At 39.9% G+C, this 21251-nt stretch overlaps 1 protein-coding gene across 3 annotated transcripts in view; it reads right to left on the minus strand.

The window, feature by feature from the left end:
- The window catches only part of celsr3 (cadherin, EGF LAG seven-pass G-type receptor 3), a 70981-nt gene extending 50390 nt beyond the window's left edge, over nucleotides 1–20591 (minus strand). For 2 of the 3 annotated variants that reach the window (XM_053504890.1, XM_053504891.1), the window contains exons 1-3: nucleotides 15584–18985; nucleotides 4701–5038; nucleotides 1773–2061 (exon numbers count right to left, since the gene is read on the minus strand). In XM_053504890.1, coding sequence (XP_053360865.1) covers nucleotides 1773–2061; nucleotides 4701–5038; nucleotides 15584–18983 — 4027 coding nt within the window. In that variant the 5' untranslated portion in view covers nucleotides 18984–18985. Of the gene's footprint in view, nucleotides 1–1772; nucleotides 2062–4700; nucleotides 5039–15583 lie in introns of all 3 variants that reach the window. The other variant, XM_053504889.1, reaches the window with a different exon arrangement.
- Nucleotides 20592–21251: the final 660 nt, after the last annotated feature.

A 21251-nucleotide genomic window follows, 5' to 3' on the forward strand; every position in this document is an offset into this window, starting at 1 on the left:
TTCATATTTTGCTTCCAAAGAGCCACACATTCATGTATTTTTTTATATTCTTCAGGAATACTTCTCAACGCTTCCTGAAGGTCTTTATGAGGAATTTAAGTTTTTGGCTCCCCTTTTTAGTCCAAACCCTGTACCTGACCCGTTTCAGGTGAATGTTTTATTTCATTTGTTAAACCACACAGTGACCTATGAATCATTCAAACATAAAAACCCATCTAACTTAAGGCATGAAGCAGTGAGAAACAGGTGCAGATGATGACAGATGATCGGGCCGGTGATTAGTGATACTGCTGATGCTGAGTGGTTGGAACAGACGAGAGGGGAAATAAGGTTGCTGCTGAGGCTTGTTAAAGAAAGAAACAATTTGCATTCTGCGAGAGCAAATCAAACGTTTCCTTTCCTTTAATCTAAACTATTAAATTGAATGTAATTTTATTTAATATGAAGAAATAAGGCGTGGCTCAAGACTTTTGCTCAGTACTGTGTGACTGATTTTCAAGCACAGAGCAGGAAGGCCAAAATTGCCAGATTGTTTATTCTTGTAATCCTAGAAGAGAGAAGTGAGACAGCATGCCTCACAGCTTCTCTCTCAGACCAAAGAGACTGTTAAGCTTTACACCACATGCTGGAGTTTAGATTTCCCATTTGAATTTCGAACCCTTTTGCTATTTTTGAACTTGTGTATATACAATTCTCCCAGTTCCATTTAATACCTTCATACGATCCCTAGCATTTATTCTACTGTAAATAAATATAAATAATAATAAATATAAATCTATAAGTATTGGGCAACATGTGGCACTCTGGAGAGAGAAGCGTTCTTGGGGAGGCTGTCTGACACAGTTCGGTGACATACTGTAGTTTAGTGATTTCCATATAGCATACAATATTAGTTTAGCAGTATCATTCATTCAATTATTTATTCTTTTATCTTTTTATACATCTTATCCTGTATGGTTTAAAGTAGGGCCTACCCAGTCTATCCCAGGGAATTCATCAAACAAGGCAAGGTATGCTATTGGATGCAGTGACAACCCATTACAGGCTTTCACACACCCACTCACACCACATGTCTTTAGACTGTGGGAGGAAACCAAAGAATGCACAGAGAGAACAGGCGAACTCCACACACACACACACACTCATACACCAGAGGCGAGATTCGAACCACCAATCCTGGAAGTGTGAGAAAGCAATTCCAACAAATAAGCCACAACGCCTTCCTAAAGTAACTGTATGCATCCCAAGCACTACATATTGAGACACAAAGTGTGCAGTGTAAAATTATTAGATTTAATATTAAATATTAGAGTAAGCCGTCAATCTCTAGCTTTTAACCAGAAATGACTAAATAGTTGAAAAGTATAAGCTAATAAAAAAAAACATAAGGATTAATAAAAACATCAAAGAGGCGGTGCTTAAAGCACCTTCACGAAAATAAATAGTACAATTCTTAAAACTGAGCTAAAGTTGTTCAGATCGAATTATTGCAAATTGGAGCATAATTCATCAAAACATTCCAAGAAAAGATCCTGATTGTGTTCTGCTGCTGTCATGGACAACTTTCTCTTCTCTACATCATGCCTCAAGCTTCCCCCTTCCCTCATTATCATCCCCTCTCTTCATCCTGTATCTCTGCCGGTGCTCTACTGCATCTCATTTAGAACTGTTATGCTCCCTCTGTCTGCTCTAACTAATGAACACTGGTGTCTTGCCCTAAAGCCTTCACACAAACCCAAAATGTGAAAATCCCCATCCAAACACACACTCACCTGTATAATTCTCTCTGCAGATGCAGGTATATCCTCCCTCCCTGCGCGCACACACTCCTCCGTTCAGGCAAGGATTCGAGTAGCACATATTAACCTCGATCTCACAGTAATCCCCGGTGAAGCCGGAGGGACAGCGGCAGCGCAGGCCTGCGATTGGGTGGATGGGTCGGAACAGCATGGAGGGTGAGGAGATAAAGGGGGCGGAGCTATTGAAGCGCAGGACGCTGATGCACTTCATGTAGTTCTGACACGGCTCACGCAAACATACGTTATCATCAAACGGCAGCACCTGCAGATAGGAGCACAGGAGTAAGACGATAGTCTGTGTGTGTGTGTTTTGTGTAAGATAAAAATATGTTTTGTATGATTAAGCCCTAAATTTCTCTCTCTTGAATTATGTGTCTAGATATGTATGTAATCATTGTGATATTGTGCAATTTGTATTTCATAGGAAAATCTTTTCATTTATTCATTTATTCCTCTTTTATACCACTTATCCGTACAGGGTTGAGAGGGGGCCTGGAGCCTATCCCTGGAGACTATGGCAGGGATACACCCTGGACCGAAGCCAATCCATTGCAGGGCATGAAACAGTTTTTATTTGGTATTTAAAGCTCACTAAATAATTAAAGTAGCTTTACTACTCACTGAGAAGGGGGACAAGAGAAAGCACGAGTTTCCAACAATCACTGTGAAACAGTTTGTTTACTTTGGTCAATTACTGACATCTTGTCTAGCGAAACTTCACAATAACATACAGTGGTACCTCGGCATATGAATGCCCCACATAAAGAATTTTCACCATAAGAACTGAAATTTAGCAAGAAATAGGCATACAAAGCATTTTTGGCATATGAGCAACCGAGAAAAGTTGCGCTTACATCCAGAAGCTGTAAGGCCAAGAAAAGCACGCAACTTCAACAATGTAATTATTTCTATTTTTTTTGCATTTTGTGCAAGTTTGATTACGACATAACATCATGGGTCCCAAGAATGTTAGCAAAGACGATAGCAAGAAGAAAAGGGATCCACATTCAGTTTGGTATTTAAAGCAGCCAGTGCCAGAAGGAATCCTAAATCAAGATTAAATGAGGGTTTATGTATGTTTATTTTATTCTACTTCATTTACATGTGTTTTCTAAATGTTTTTACGGTATTTATATGCAAAACTATAATTATAGTGTTGGGAATTTGCAATATTGATAATAATTTTGGGGTGGTTGGAACGGATTATAGGCATACACATTATTTCCTATGTGGAAATGTGTCTCGCAGTGTGATTTTTCGCCTAAAGAGCTTACCTCCGGAACAGATTACATTGTATTCCGAGGTACCACTGTACTATAAAAATTATTGAAAACACATCTGCCATTAAACGCTTTAACAGAGATATGTTTAATTTCTAGATAAAAAAGAAAAGTATACTTTACAGAATGTAGGTTTGCTAACAAGATAATAAAAGCAGATAATAAAAGCATTATTGCTAACTACGAGAGCTCAGGTATCAGGGTTTGCAGCACATATCATACTGTGCATGTGTGTATTTGATGAAATTTTGAATTTGAAATTTAATAAAGAATCTAACAATGTTTGTATGCTTGATAGCTAGCTAGGTCATACCAGGATTAATGCTATTTAAGTCAGTGCACTGCTAAGGAACAAGTGACCAGAGTTAGCACATGCTAATGTGAATGACACTTGTTTATGTTCTGAGTCCAGCTAGCACAGAGAACAATAGCTAACTAACTTGGTTTTTGAGACTTTTAATTGGTTTCTGATTGTGTACAGCTCTGGCCAGAAAAACTTAAATATTTAAATCTTTAATAAGCCAAACAGAGAATACATACTGTATAAGATACATTAACTATTATCTAAAATATGGTGTTAGACTCATTATTAGCAATTATTATTATTGTTTGGTCAGCTTTTGCCTTTCATTAGTTTTTAATCTACTTTGAATTTATGCATCATTAAACTGTTCGAAACCTTTCAGTAAATTTCACAATACATTATTGTGCTCATTAGGTTTTTATTAGATTACAGACCTGATAAATTATTGTTTCTAATTGGTCAGAAGTGTTAAATCATTTCTCCATAAAAGCAGCTCTGATGGCAAAGCCAACTCTGATACAATTCTCAGGTTTATATTACCCAGCTAATATGTTATCAATTAAAATAAGGGCGATGGATTTTTCTACAATAAAAACATTAATCATATAGCACAAGAAATATATTTTTAGTCGAGCTATCCAGTACCACTCAGATAATCATGTGTTCAGTCTGGCTACTCTCAGGGATTCTCATGTCGTCTCAGGGACTTTTTTCCTGATTCAGGGTTTCATATCAGGGATAACTGATGAAGTTATTGATTTATAACATCAGACATTTTTTTTTAAATTTATACCCAGATTGTTTTTTTCTGCAAAGCTGCTTTGTGGCAATGTCCGTTATGTAAAGCATTATATAAATTAAACTGAACTGAATTTGAAAAAAAAAATTATCATTATCACATGTCTGTGGTGTATAAGTGAAATAAAGAACTTATAGTGTGTGTGTAACTGTGCAAAGTTAAAGTTGTTATGGTTTGGGTTGTTTTGTTACAGAGTCAGTGTAAACCCCCACAATTACACCATATGTAATTGTAACATACACCACATTGTATACAGTGTAAACTTCATGCACACAGGGCAGGAATCGTACCCTCAACCCTGGAGGTGCAAGGGTTAGGGTTAGGGTCTAACCACTACAGCACTGTGCTGCCACAACAAACTATACTTTTGCCCACCACTATATATAATAGCCATACTCTTTTAGCCGAATCAAAGTCTTCTATATTTTATATATATATATATATATATATATATATATATATATATATATGTGTGTGTGTGTGTGTACATTTTACATGTTTTTTACTGTGTCAGTTACCTGCATCTGAGTGAGCATATTCAGTCTTGGTCTATTGAGGTACAGCTGCTCCTCCAGCGCATCTGAAGGGAAAAACTGTCCTCCAGGCAACGCTGCTGAAAAGCTAACATTCAACACACGCTCCGCTTCTGCATCCGGCTGTACATTGAAAACAAACACATCCGCAGGAGCGACTGAAAGCACAGATGATACGCCTTCCAGGAAGTCGGCGAGCAGCGGAGACAGGAACTGCTCCTGGGACATATTTTGGAGTCTTACAGTAACACTGCTGCTCAGCATGTCCTCAGTGATGATCAGGACCCTCAGCTCACACTGAGCACTGATGCTGTGAACACCGTCTGAGATGAAACAAGGAGAACAGAGCAAAAGAGAGCACAGCAAAATCAATGTCAATCCTCTGATAAGTAATCCCCAACAAAATACACACCTGAGCACACTGAGGTTTTAAATAACACTTATTTTTAACCCATTTAATGGTTTCTGTATTGAGCCATACTCTTTTAGCCGAATCAAAGTCTTCTATATTCTATTATTATACAATTAAATGTTTAGCCAAGAATAATGTAAGGACTTATATAGGTCAGACTATTTCATATGCTGTTGTTGCTCCTTTCAACCAGCAGTAAAAGTAGGCACAGATGTGAAATGAAATCTGTGTGAAACAGAAAGATGGTATTGCAGAACAGGGGTTTGCTTTTTAGAGGTATGTGCAATGTGACACTGAGAAATTAAAACACAGTTAGCAAGCTACCCGTATCGAATTATGTGTTTTAATTGACCTTTTCCTGGAAAAAATGTAATTATTTATTTAAACTTATAACAGGTAAATTACCCAAAAAGTTAAATTCATAAAAGATATACCACAGCTTTTGCAGAAAATGCAAACCATTTGCATCTTCTGCAAAGTATTTGCAAAATACTGTCGCTGCCAGATTATTGATTCTTTTTTTCTTCTTTTGAGATTAGAATATTTGAGATTAGAACTTGTCTTAGAGTGTGGAGCAATAGATTGGAAGTAAATACAGTAAATGTATTGCTGTGCATGAGGCCTTTACATAATCAGCAAGACAAATTACACAGCATCTCAATGCTGAAACAATTCAAACAATTTGGAGTTCAAAAAAAAGATTATTCAAAAGTGGAAAGCATTAAAGACAGTTGACAGTCTTCCCAGGAATAGACGTCCTAGTACATTCACCCCGAGATCAGACTGTGCAATGCTCAAAGAAGTAAATAAAATAAAAAATAAACAAGAGTTATGTACATCTTACACCCTAAATGCTGTATGTAGTATGGTTTGTCTGGTAGGGTTATCAGAGGAAAGCATCTTCTGTCTAAAAAGAACATGGAAGCACAGGCCTTTTGTGGGAAACAATGTTCCATAGACAGATGAAGCCAAAGGGGAGTTGTTTGGCCTTTACCATGTTTGGTGGAAACCCAAAAGGTTTTCAACAGAAGCATCTTATTGTCAAGCGGGTGGAGAGGTGATGTTTTGGGACTGTTTTCGAGCCAAAGGACTTGGGCACCTTAAAGTCATTGATCCGACCATGAACTCCTCTTTATACCAGAGTATTCTGATAACTTCAAGTTAAAGATGGATCCAAACTAAACGCTATAGGATAATGGGAGGTACTTACTTTTACCCTATTTTTTTTCTTTTTTAGCTTAATTTTGTTACATTTTATTTTGTCACGGGTGAAAAAAGTAATATGTTGTCCATCTAATCAAATGAATTTATTATGTTTTTACACAAAAACACATAGAATTGAAAGCCGGGGGAACTTGACAGAAAGCATGACTGTACTTTTATCTTTTTTTTAAATGTCAAAACCTTTAAGTAAGGCAGCTGCTTAAGACAAATCAGACAGCTTAAAGCTTTAATGCTATTGAATAAATCTAAAAATCGCAATGCACAAGAAAAAAAATAGAACAGATTTGACAGCTTTTCGGAGCAGAGAACAAAATTAAGCACCTGAACACTCTTCATGTGCCATTATTATTTAAAAAATCAATGGTATAATTGGTATTTCTGTCCCATATGATATTTGTCTCACTAGAGACTGTGAACAGAAAACTGTTGTGCCACGTCACACATTGTGTAGTCTAATGAGACAAAGTTTGGAATGCAAGCATGCTTCTTAAAATCGCACACTGAAACGCTTTTCCCATAAATTGGTGGGATCAGTGTGAAATATAGAACCAAAGTGTGTGCAGGCGACTTGTTGAGTGAATTTTCTCTTTGTGAAGGTGACGATAGATAGATAGATAGATAGATAGATAGATAGATAGATAGATAGATAGATAGATAGATAGATAGATAGATTCAGTTATTGATTCGTTGATTGATTCATTTATTGATTCATTAATTTGGTCATAAATAAATTGATCTACATGTAAGAGAGAACTGATTATTCCTATGGGAACTTATAGAACTCTACAACAAAAGGCTTCCTTTAGTAAAGATTTTATGGAGAATGCCTCAGAAGTCTAGTGAACCCTGTGAGATTGGGTTTATTATTATGTTCTTTAATCTAAAACTCTAAAATCAGTGGGTTAGCCCGATGTTGACACGTGAACATGTAAGCACTATGAAAGATGATTTCAGCTGAATAACGATAAACTTGCTAAAGGGTTCTTCAGATGAATCTTACTTCTTAATGGTCAAGAGCTGTCCCAGAGAGACACACAAGAAGAACCATTGAAGAAGCAAAATGCAATCTTATTTCGGTAAGAATTCCCATTATAGATAAATATATGTGAAGGGTTTAAGCAGATATACCAATAATTGCCCATCTGATTCTATTTTAAGTGCGTTGCGAGGCTCCAGGTCTTCTGTTGTTTTCTCGGTAAAAGGTAATGTGTTGAAATGCATCTCAGTAGTAATGACACAAACTCTACAGATGCAGTGCAATATAGAGAGATTAGGTTGAGGGAAAAAAAACAAAACTCAAGTATTCCTTTCAAGCCAAATTACCCACGGATACAGAACCACACCACATAAAAACAACCCAGCATTCCTGCGGAGAGCAATTAGCGATTCAAAGCCTATTTATTTAGCTTTCTGTGCGATAAAGAACACTTTGAATCCCACCGCAACAATGACTGAGGGAGAGAAAAATGTGGGAAATGAATGTGATGTGCATTTTAATGCGAGTAGATTTCCCCTTTTGTGATAACTAAATCTTATTCTTAATGAAATTACATAGAGACAGAGCGACGTAGAGGAAAATGAAATGATAGAAGTTGAAGGAAATAAGACATGATTGTAAGACGGTATAAGGGATCAGAAAACAGAAAAGGAGAGAGGGAGTGTGATGTGGGGGAAGGGAGATGTGGCAGCTGGTTTTATTACAGGATTATGGGGACTGACTCCCTGTTGACCTTTTGCTCACACACGTGCACACACACAATGATAGTAAAACAGTGAGAACACAATTTCTCCATTTCTCTTGCTTTATTCTACATAACCCTCGGCTAATTTTTGGTAATAAAACTAATTATATAACGCCTTAAAAATATTAGACATGGAGATTAAATCAGCACATCGCTCCTGATTACATACTAATAGGCGTAATTCGTGACACATCATACTACAATATAATAATAATAATGCGTGTTTCGGTTTCCTGGCAAAAGCTCCTCCTTTGTGTCATCAGTGGACAGAAAGCAGATAGTTTCTGTTTGAGGTTATCACAGTGAATTAATACACCATTTAGCCTTATCCACATTTGAGTGGGAGGCTGGACTTTTTCACACCCATAGTTTACTCCCATCATTACTCCAGCATCACCTTGCTGAAGCTGAGTGTATGTGCTCAGTGTGTGAGGCTGCTGCTTCTTATACACTGTATAACTCTGTCTATTATGTACGTATATTGATTAAAACCCCCCTACTGCTTTCTCACGTCAGTGCTTCCATTCAGTATGCGCCCTCTTTCAGTCCATCTCCCTTCTTCCTTTTGTCTTCATTTCTCCCTCTTACTGCCTCTCTCTCTCTCTCTCTCTCTCTCTCTATATATATATATATATATATATATATATATATGTGTGTGCCTTTGTCTTGCACTTTTCCCCAATGTTGTGCTATTTTAGCCGTGTTAAATATTTAAAAACCCGTCTAACTCTTTTCCGCTAATGTAAAGTTTATTTTAGACGCCTTTATACAGCTGGGAGGTAATAAATGTGTGTCTTTGTGTTTGGATACGTATGCTCTATTTCTGTAGGCTTTACTTTCCCAGAGAGGGAAAATATTTGAAGTGATGGGTTACAGTGTGTGAATACACACAAATGTGCATGCACACACACACACACACTCATCGAGATGGAGAAGTGGTGGGACTGTCGCTATATTTACTCACTGGGGCTAATGGAGCAAAAAGCCCCAAAAATTGTAACTCAGGAAAAGAATAGCACAACTAAGCCAGCCAAGACTCGGTATAATCATTTAGACACACACACACACACACATACACACACACAGAAATGCTATTTCAGGTCAGCCGGAAAATACTCAGTGGTACTGTTAAGCTGGGACATGTTAGGGCTCCTTACTACCAGTGAAGGATGACCTTATTGCTACAGCATACAAGGACACTGTAGACAATTCTCTGATTACACCTTTATGACAACAGGTTGGGACAGGCTCCATGTGGCTGTGCTGGTCGAGTGTCCACATACTTTTGGCCACACTGTGTAGCATCCAACTAGACATTTGAACAGTTATGTTTTAACTCGGGTGCTTTGCATAAATCTGGCAATCTATTAAATAATCTAATAAGATAATCGACTAAAGACTTAATATACTGAATATAACTTCAAATTCTGTCATCTGGTTAAAGTATAAAAGAATGAACTCATATTTACTACAAGTATGAACACACAACATAGGATTTACTAAAGATAAAGTAATCTGCCTTAAGCCGCACAGTCAAGTGGTACCTTGCATCACAAATTTTTTACCTCAAAAATTGAAATATTTAAATTAAATTTATTTAAATAAATAAGCTGTACAAAGTGAGAGAAGCAAAGAAAGAAGAAAGACATGCGATGCGAGTTTACAATTTTTTTGTGGTTTTTTTGCAGTTTGTGCAAGACTTGAAGTGAAGACATCAGCACCATGGGTCCCAAGAATGTTAGCAAGAAGAAATTGGATCCACTGTTAGTTTCTTTTTTTTAAAGCAGCCGGTACAAAGAGCAATCATATATTAAGGTTAAGTGAGGTTTAATGTCTATTTGTTTCATATTTTACTTAATTCATGTGTCTTATGTAAATGTTTTGCTTGTTTTTATAGTAAAACATATAATGAAAGTGTTGGAAATTGGTAATATTTGTGGGTGGCTGGAACGGATTATCTGCATTTACTTTACTGGCTATGGGAAAAGACGTTTCTCAGTAGGAATTTTCGCCTTAAGAATTTTACATTTTTATGCCGATGTACCACTGTCCTCATTTTAGTTTCTGTAAATTTGTGTCCCTTTCAACAAGGAAATATTATTATAGGCTAAAAAACAATAACTTTACTTTACAATCATTCAAACGACCACAGAAACTGAATGCTAATAGCTAGCTATCACAAAACAAACTATTGTAAAACACACGTGCATAACGACAGATAGATTAAAATGATATCAGTACAGTGTATCTCATTCTTGGTGGCACAACAGGAATGTTTAATTTTTTTTTTTTTTTTGGAATTTAGACTGACTTTGTGAAGCTTCCTAATGGCAAAAATCAGGGAAGACAAAATCCATGGATGTGATAATCTGGTAATTCTGTACATTCGTCAGCTGACTCCATTTTATAGCCACATAACATTGCTGAGCCTAGACCTGAACAACTGAACCAACCCCAGATCATAACACTGCCTCCAGAGGCTTATACAGTGGACACTATGCATGACGGGTGCATCGCTTCATGTGCTTCCCTTCTTATCCTGACAATCCCATTGCTCTGTAATAGGGATCAGACATGCTTCCAAATTTAAGCTTTTTCATCTGAGTTTTCTAACATACAGTAAGACCAGTCCTATGTGTGTGTGGAAATGAGATGCTGCTTGTCAACAGGCAAAGCAGAGAACTGACTGGGGCCCCAGGCCAGTAGGGGGCCCTGAGGGCTGACGAACTTATTTATTATTTATCATAATGGTGATGAATGCTGGTTGGAAAGACACCCTGCTAATGTTTGCCTAGGGTCCCCAAAGACTGCAGAATTACCTCTACTCTTGCTTTTACTATTAAACATAGCTGTGATTTCTACTGTCGATTTTTTCCTTGGGAAATCTCGGCAAAGCTTTTAGGTCATCTCCATTCTCAGAGTTTTTTTTGGACCACATTCGACTTTATAGAGAATTGTGGTAGATTATACAAAGCATGTTCAAAACAGTACATAAGGCCTTAAGTGGCTTTCACATATAGTATCAATAAAATGTCTCGTCATTACGTTATGTAATCAGTGAAATGTATGTAAAGACTATCAGCAATTCTGATAAGATAAACACAAACCTATTAATATTTTTTTAGTTTAGCTTGTTCATATCTTACTTAGGGTTCTACATTTAAAGCCACCTCTTCAGTGTATAGAAGTAAATGTCCAACATATCTGTTGAAAAAAAAAACTCAAATAAAGTTCAGATACTTACATAAAGAACAGATACGTACATAAAGTCTACCTTCCTGTTCAAGGAAACAAACTCACCATAGACTCGTACTGCCCAAGAAGTTCTCCTTAGATTATAAATTGATGTGCATAAACCTGTTCTATGCTTTGCTCCTATCGGGATTTTCACATCATGTGTTTGCTTTGACCTGCATGCTGTTTTACTGTACTGTAATTCACCACAAACCTAACATCAAAACTTTTCTCTCCAGTACTGCCCAGAGGCGGACGAGTCTCTCTTTCGAGTCCGGGTCTGTTCAATAATTGTGACTCATGTTGTCTTAAGGAAATGTATTTCCTTGCTACTGTTGCCTCTGTCTTCATCATCAGGGCTGCAAACCTGTAATTTCTCTAAGGCTGCTTTATTAAAATATCCGTAGTGCAAATTACTACACAAATGCACTTAAATGAGTTGAATTCAATTCAAGAAACATACTTAGAATGAACTGAATTTCTGAACTCAATTGAAATGAATTGAATATATCTGTACAAAAGTCCCATCTACAGCGTATTCCATTCCAGCTATAAACTCAGCATTCAATACTACATTCACATTACACTGGCATGTAACAGCAATAGGATTGTTTTAGAATGCTGAGCCAAACCATTAAATTATACCTATTTGACTACAATGATCAAGAACTTGCATATCTCAATAAAAAGACAACAAGAATGAGATGATATTACTTGAATAATATGATGATGAATGACGAGACATTTCTTTACAATAAGCTTCTTTTTAATGTAGTTTTACTTGAGTAGGATCCTGCAGTTCTCTTTCTAGCTCTGATAAATGTCCCGTTTATTCTGTTGTCTATTCTGATTGAGAGAGAGAGACAGAGAGACAGACTGAGAATATGTGTTACTTTTTTTCTCTACATGAATTTAACCCGCTTTCTTGTCACAACAAATACACAGCAACATTAAATTAAACACACATATACACACAAATCCTATTAATGTGCTGAGAGTTCCAGATACAACATGGATGAATGTAAATTCCTGCATGGATAGACACTCATATATAGTAATGTGCAAATGTCTTGAGACACCTCTCATTTGTTCAGATTTAGTTTTTCTGGTATTTGTAATGTACTCTTGTGGAATAGTTCTCCAGACTCCCTGAAAGACTTTTTTTGGCTCTCATTTCCAGCCCAGTAATTGTACCTGACCTGTTTCAGGGTCATGTTTTATGCTTGTTAAGCCACACAGTAATCTATGATTCATTCATACATAAAATGAAACATCTAATGTGAGGCATGAACCAGTGAGAAACAGGTGCAGATGATGAGAGATGATCAGGCCAGTGATTAGTATACTGCTGATGCTGAATGCTTGGAACAGATGAGAGGGGAAATGAGGTTGCTGCTGAGGTTGGTACATAAACTGTATATTCGGGGACTATGCAGCCTCTAGCAGTAAAACATTTGTTTCATTTAATCTACATACTCGTATTTAATTTAATGTGATGTAAGTTGATTTTATATGAAGAAATGAGACACTTCATATTAAATCAACTCAAGACTTTTTCCACAGTACTATAGATGCACAGACTTTGATTGCTAAAATGATAGACAATTAAGGTGTTCTGTTTGTTTGCAATTTCAGGTGTACTCAGATCTAAAAACTCATTATAATCTCAGTAAACTAGAACAAAGACAGAAGAGGGAGAGACAAAAAGTGAGAGAGAGAGAGAGAGAGAGAGAGAGAGAGAGAGAACCTGCAGTATATTTTGCCTGCCTATACGGCTTTACAAATGACAAACACACAACAACTCAGATATTATTTTGCTAGAAAGACTTATAATATATGTATTTTTAAATATATTAAAGTGCAACGTATCATCACCATTTATTCAGTCATGCCTTTACCACTTCTGCTATAGGTTAGAATGTAGGTTGTAGGTAAATAGTCATTGATGGAGAGCCCTTGGAGATGCATTATAGAAATGCATTATAGTCAGAAAATGTTTATTAGTAACTAGCAACATGTCTTATTTTCTAACCATTTGTAGTTACATATAATTTCATGTAGGTTTAAGTGTTTAAAATTTTCTTTGGGATCAATGAAGGATCAATCTATCTATCTATTAGGGACGGCATTCACCAGGGATCACCCAATACAATATTATCACAATACGCAGGTGCTGAATTGATTATTTATTTATTTATTTATTTGTTATAGATTTTGTTACAATCCAATACAAAATGTAAATAATTCACTTCTACCACACAGGATGTTGTTCAGCCTTTAAATGTGCGCTTGATTATAAAGTAACTGCAACCATCTCTAATCCAAACATATATACATTACAAATTCATTTTTTTATACGATTTTGGAGAATGGTCAAAATGGCAATACATTAATTGCCCCAAAATTTTTTTGATACATCACAGAATTTTTTTTCTATTTTTAACTTTTCTATCTATCTATCTATCTATTTATTTATCTATCTATCTATCTATCTATCTATCTATCTATCTATCTATCTATCTATCTATCAAAACTTGTTTTATACTGTAGCAGCTGTAATGCTCATTTAGCAATCTTGGAATTTAGCATACAAAAATAAAGCTGTGGCCAATAAATTATAATGCCCCCATAAAACGTAAAGTTACAGCTTTGACTATTATACAATACTGATACTGGAGACAAATAACTAAACATTACCTCGTGTACAATGTCATTGATCTGTACATGTGGGGTGTCCACCAATGAAGTCACTGTGTAAGTTGTTACTAGTAAAAAAAAAATCTTTGATTGAGCATATAAAAAATAAACCTTGCAACTAAAACTGTCTAAGCAGCTGCTATAGGAAATGTATTACTCGTACAAATTTAACATATGTACAGATTTTAATTTGGAAAATCCAATAGAACAGCAGGACGTGTCAAAACAGCATATGCATAACCATATCATATAATGAGTCATGCACTATTCTGTGCTTCCTCATACAAAAGACGGCAAAAAGTAGTAAGTAATACATATCAAGTACTGTAATAAGTCTGTAGTTCTTTCCAGTTTGTGTTCTCAGTATAATTAGGTAAATAAAAAAAGGAACAGTAAAGGCAGTGAAAAGGTTTTAATAATATATATAATAATAATATAAGGTAACCTATTCAGAAATCAAAAACTTATTCTATTCTATACTTATAAACTGATTCTATTAATAACTATCCCTGCTATAGATTTAAATATAAGTGTGTAAAAGCTTACAACACAACTTCTTCTTCCCACACACACATAAACCTACTATGGAGCTAACATGTTAACCCATTTATTCAAAAACACCAGAATCTATCTTTCCGGTCGTTTTCCTGTCACTCACTATCAGCCCAGAGTAAAGACGGGTGATACTGGGTCAGCCATAATATTACACGCTAATCCATCTCTTCAGTCCGGAAGAAGAGAGGTGAGCAACACTGTCAGAGTGAGATGGGTGTATAAGAGCAGGGGAAAACAGAAGTGAAAGGAGGACAGAGTGAAAGTGGGTTTCACATGTAGGAGAAGACAGCATGACAGGTAAAGACAGAATGCTTGCCGGAATGTCACTAACTGTAGCAGGAATAAGAGCTAGAACCTCACCTCTTGCACACCCAAACACACAAACCAACGCGTTTTTATGTCATCTCCCTCATATGGAGAACCTCAAGGAGAAGTAGCTAACCCTGCAGGCCATTAAAATGTTTGAAGTTTTAAAACGGCTTACAACATTGCAGGGAAATATGTTGCGATTCCGTTCACGTCTCGTTTTTCCCCACGATACAAGTACAAACATCATCATAATAAAACCAAAGAAACCTATAGAATCAATGTGGCCATGCTACAACGAGACCAACGTTGTCCTTCCAGCCTCTGCTCACAGCACTTAACCACCATTATTGTCTATTGTTACCTTCTAATACCAGGAATCCACAATTAGCCCATAATGCAATTCACAATGATCTGAAATGCTTGTATGATGTCAATCAAGAGTCAGGTTTCTCTAAAGGATTCTTTTCTTTCCTTTCCATCCATGTCTTGCTCAATAATTTGACCAATTTTGTCTGACACTGGCCAAGTGCTGCCTTCATTAATCTCATAAAAGTCTTACAAGAATTCCACAGACATGAAGGGTTATGCAAACATTTTAATGTGTCCCTTTCCCTTTTTACTTTCTATTTTCGCTACCTCCTGTGCTCAAGATATCTCTTATTCCCATCCCCCCTTTCCCTCTGCCCCTGACTTACCAGTGACGGTGATGAGCATGTGGGCGACCAGTGGGCGATTGTTGTCCAGTTCACCGCTGAGACGGATTTCTCCACTTGTATGGTTGAGCAGCAGCAGGTGAAGCTCGTTGCCATGTTCAATAGTGTAGTAGAGGCGATCCGTTACATCTGGGTCGTGGGCCGGAACACGCCCTATAACTCCATTTGGGAAAGTGTTTGAACGGTTTGACACAAAGTTGTTGAATATAATCTGAAAGTTCTTCAGCTCTGGGCTGTTGTCATTTTGGTCGATTAGTCGGATCCGCACCGTGGCCCGGCTTACCAGAGGTGCAGATGTGGCTTGGACGACAATGACATACTCATTCCGTGTCTCATAATCCAAGTCAATCAAGGATGTGAGCTCTCCTGAAAAGATGTCCATTTGAAAAATTTCTGGAATGTTACCTTCAACGATCTGATACATGATCTGGGCATTAGGGCCTTCGTCTGGATCTGTGGCTGTAATCTGAGCCACGACTGACCCGACTGCACTGTTTTCTTTCACCCGCACCTCAAAGTCATCAGCTGGAAACACAGGAGCATTGTCATTAACATCCATGACACTGACCTGGATACGAACAGGTGTACGTTGAGGTGGAACTCCACGATCCACTGCAAAAGCTGTGAGTTCATAGAATGGCACGCTTTCACGGTCGAGTCTACGCACAGTGCGGACTATTCCAGAAGTGGGCTCAATGGTGAAATCGCCATCACCGTCTTCTCCATTTTGGAAAGTATACTGCACACGGCCATTAGCATGAGCATCTCGGTCAGTAGCAGAGATCTGTAGAACACTTGTAAAAGGTGGGGCGTCTTCACTGACTCCGCCCTGGTAGTGTGGGCTGAGGAATTGTGGCGCGTTGTCATTTACGTCATTCACGTTGACTTCTACATAGGTTGTGTCGGATTTCTGTGGTATTCCATTGTCACGAGCTGTAATAGCAAGAGTGTATGTCATCTGGTCTTCATAGTCCAACTCAGCTTGTAGTGTGATTGCTCCTGTTGCAGGATCAATCCGAAACTGTGGAATGTTGTCTTCTAGGAAGTATGTAATTCGAGCATTCTCGCCAACATCGTCATCTGTAGCACTAATTACCACCACAGTGCTACCAGGAGGTCTATCCTCATTCACACTCACAGAATAGTGAGCACTCTGGAACACTGGGCGGTGTGTGTTTGCATCTGTGATGTTCACATGGACCTGACAGGTATCATGAAGAGTTCTGTCAGAGGCAGTGACTGTTAACACATAACGCCTCTCTTGTTTGTAATCAAGCGGCAGTGCCAGGGAAACAAGGCCAGCTCCTCCAGCTGTGCTGATAGCAAAACGGTTGCGTGTGTTTCCACCAGTGATCTGGTAGGTGACTGCACTGTTGACATCACGGTCGACTGCTGTTACACTAACAACACTCGTTCCAACTGCAGCATCCTCATTTAAACGGACATAGTACTCTTTCTGGAGGAACTCAGGACGATTATCGTTGACGTCCATCACAGTGATAGTAACACTTGCTGTCGCAGAAAGAGGTGGTGCACCATAATCTCGAGCCTCAACACCAAAGAAGTAGTGCTCCACCGATTCCCGGTCAAGCTCTGAACTCACTAGGACCCAGCCAGTAGCAGCATTGATGACAAAAGGAGTGTCCGAGCCAGTGCCTGTTAGCCTGTATTCTAGCCGTGCATTATCACCACTATCAGTGTCAATGGCTTGTATGTGCAGTACGGAGTGTCCAATTGGGGCGCTTTCAAGCACTGTAGCCTGGAATGGCGTAGATACAAAAATTGGTGGATTGTCATTAACATCAGTCACTTGCACGCTAACTATTCCGGTGCTATTGGATAGAGGTGGGCGACCGTTATCTTGAGCTCGTAGTCGCAAGGTGTACTCACGTTCGGTCTCAAAGTCGAGCGGTGCCACTACCTGGATTTCTCCAGTAACACTATCAATTGCAAACTGCCCTCTACTGTTCCCACTAATAATGTTGTAGTGCACAGCAGCATTTCCGTCTTTATCATCATCAGAAGCGCTGACTCGCAGGATCTCAGAATGGGACCGCACATCTTCTCGTACTGACACTATGTAGCGCTTCTGACTGAACTGCGGAACGTTGTCATTCTCATCCAATACTGTTATGTGAACATTAACAGTGGCAGAACGTGGACCTGGCTCTCGACCTTGATCGTTCGCCTCCACCTGTAAAGTATAGCGTTCGTTTGCCTCTCGGTCAACAATACCTCGAGTGGTGATCAAACCTGATCGTGGATCAATTTCGAACGCGGAACGAGCTGTGGCTGCACTTTCGCCAATGAACCGGTAACGAATGTTGGCATTTGCTTGGGAGTCAAGATCAGTGGCACGTAGCTGCAAGATCGGATACCCTTCCTCCACATTCTCTCGAATTGTTTCACGGTACTCTGTTTGCTCAAAAATTGGAGAGTGATCATTCCGATCAGAAACGGTTATAGCTACCATTGTTGTTGCAGACAAGCGTGGCGAGCCATGATCTGTAGCAGTCACTCTGAAGTAATGCAAGTCCATGTGCTCTCTATCTAGTACATGTGTGGTGGTTATAAGTCCAGTCATAGGATCGATTTGAAAGTAGTCCATGGATCTGCTGTTCATTAAAGGTGCTATGCTGTAGCTTAGCCGTCCTGCATCTCCAGGATCTGGATCTTCTGCTGACATAGATATAACAGATGTACTAGGAGGTTGGTTTTCTGCCACCTGAATCTGATAGTTATACTGTGGAAAATGGGGGTGTCGGTTAGCAGCTCTACGTGAGCGCCCAACAGCAGGGACACCCATTTGCTCGCCTGGTTTTTCTTTGAAGTACTCATAATCGTCCATGACGTTTTTCTTGCCCATTTTTTTCTCTGTTTGTTTTGTAGCAGCGCTAACCTCTATTGGAGTGCTTTCTACCAAGTCTATATTAGTTTTTGACTCATCTCTTTCTCCCTGGGTTTCCTTGATCTGCTGCCAGTCTTTGTTCTCATCTCCTCTATCTGTCTCTCTTGCTGTCTGTGAGACATCGCTACTCTGACCTCTTTCTCCTTTTTCCAGTAAATTCGTATCTCTTTCAGGCACCTCATGCTTTGTGCTATCTGAATTCCCCCACCCTCCTCTTTCCTCGATTCCTCCCTTTCCATGCTGCCTGTTACCCTTCCCCCTGTTATCCTCCTCCTCTGTTACCTCTACCTCTCCTGCCATCTCTCTTTTCCTCCTCCCCCCGGAGACCCCAACCTGCTCCACACGCTGACTGACAGCCTCAGCTTGTAATGGCAGCCCTTTAACAGATTTTAATTGCGTTTGCGTGGGTCCCCTGTTGGTGGCTAAGCTGTTGTCGGTGGTGCTGTCAGTGCATGCCGGGTGTGGACTCTCCATTGGGACAGAATCCAGGTGAGCTCGAGGACATGGCACATGCGCTGTTAACTCTCGTGATGAAACGTTGCTGTCCTTTTTGCTATTAGTTTGAACAATTTTTGTTGCATTAAAACTTTTGTCATTGTAGCCACCGGTGTTGTGATCGTCATTCTGCTGTTTGTGGTTGTTGTTGTTGTTGTTACTGTTATAATTCCACAGGAACAAACTTTGCACAAAGTTTAACTTCGGAACTGGAGCTGACTCACCCTGAGTGCCATTCTTATCGTTATTCCAAGTACCAGAGTAAGGCTTTAAGTCACAGGATGTTTCAGATAAGTTCAGCTGAGCAGAGAGCTGGCAGTGTGGCACTATGTGAGTAACACTATCTCTATGTTTAACTGGTGACTCAGAGATTTTCTTGCTTTCTGAGTCCGAGTAAGAAGAGATGAGGTTAGACATCGATTTATAATTCGTTTCTCTCTCAGCTGGATGAAAGGGGTTTACAGTAAAGTCGGTGACACTTTGTGACACGCATCTTCGATCAGGCATGAAACCGGCTTTATGCGCCTTACCTTGATGTTGTGGATACTTGGGCTTAGATTTTCCTCTCTCATCTCGAAGCTTTGCATTCAGGTCAGGGGTGTCCATTAGCGTGATATTTTTGCATGATGAATACAATGGTAAAGTAATACCAGTAAATGAGATGATGTTGCGCGCTCTGCTACTCCAATCTGTGCGCGTCCAATTGTGACTGGCTTGGTGCCCGTATCCACTTAAGAATCTTTCAGAGCAAGCTGTGGGCGCGACAGTGGTTGCTGTAAACCGGCATGAATTCAGACAGGTGTTTGATGGAACCGAAATGTGTTGTGAGCTATTCCCAGAGGTTGCATGAAAACACCTATTCCAGCCCTCTGTGCAGGGATCGATAGCATTGGGGAGGCCTGGGGAGGGACTGTGCGTTATCCGTGGTTTCCTTTTGTCCAGTTTATTGGCGTCCAGATCACAACCAGCCCCAACAGAATTCGAATTGTCCTTTGATGGCGGCCGAGTCCACCTCCTGACAGCGCGAGACTCCGGCCACGAGCCGCGCTTGGGCCCGGTTCTCCAACCACCTGCGCTCTTATCCAGACCGGAGCGGGCATCGATACCACCATGATCCGGACGCTCACGTTGCACAGAGACGCGCCCGCGCTCGAGCCGCCACGCACACGCGCGTGCTCTAGTCCTTCGCACAGACCGCTTTTTTCCAGACTGAAGCAAGGGAGCGATAAAAGGGGAAACAACGCCCTTCTGTACATCACCGGGTAGCCGCGGATGACAGCGTCCGGTCCGAAGCGCTGGTTCTGATGCCGCTGAACCATCGTAACCCAGGAGCGATGAGGCCACGGTGACTCCCGCTGCTCCGGGCCGCGAGATCGGACATTCGTGTCTGGATGTGAGCCACGCTCCTGTCCACGCGGGGCGGATCTCCGAGTCGCTCTCAGCCCGAGTCCGCGCGTCTCCGGGGGCCGGGTGGTGGCGGCGCGGCGAGGCTGCCCTCCTCCCCGGGACAGCGGCGAACAAAGAGCAGATCAGAAGGTGCAGCAGGAGCGACGGCGGCGAGCTGAAGCCCAGCAGCAGTGCAGCCATTAGTGTGGCGAGATCCCTTTTCTCCCCCTTTTCTCCCTCTCTCCCTTCTCAGCCTCGCTCCCTCGCCCTCTCTCGCTCGCTCTCTCTCTCTCTGTGTTCCGACGCCAGGTCCTCTGCCTCCGCCCGACTCCTTCCGCCGTGCCGCCTGCCGGTCTGCGCTCTCGGTGCCCCCGGGAAGCTCGCATCTACTCTCGGTGTCGCGCTAACAGCAGCACGGGCGCTGCATCTTTCCTACTTACACACATCCAACATGGCTCACAGAGGAACCGGTGCTACTATCAGTCCTCCCCCCTCTCTCGCTCCCTTCGTTCTCCCCTCCTCCTCCTTCTCCTCCTCCTCTTCCTTTCTCCTTTCCTCTATATCTTTCTCTATCATGCTCTCTCTCTCTCTCTCTCTCAGATGGGAATAGCCTATTGGAGTGTACGCAGGACCATTTCTCCAGCCGCCATAACCTACACTGGATTGAATTTTATTAATGGAAATACATCAGATTGAATAAAATAAAATAAAAAATGTAACAAACATTCACATTGTAGCAGTACGATTGACGTCATGAAAGTAATAGATTAATTGGTGGACTAATCATTAACAAAAATGTACAGTTGTTATACATGCTGTATCTAGGCTGCATCATTGTAATCTGAGTTAGAAATATATCTA

This window comes from Clarias gariepinus, chromosome 9, assembly GCF_024256425.1.
Source record: "Clarias gariepinus isolate MV-2021 ecotype Netherlands chromosome 9, CGAR_prim_01v2, whole genome shotgun sequence".
In the NCBI taxonomy this organism is placed as follows: domain Eukaryota; kingdom Metazoa; phylum Chordata; class Actinopteri; order Siluriformes; family Clariidae; genus Clarias; species Clarias gariepinus.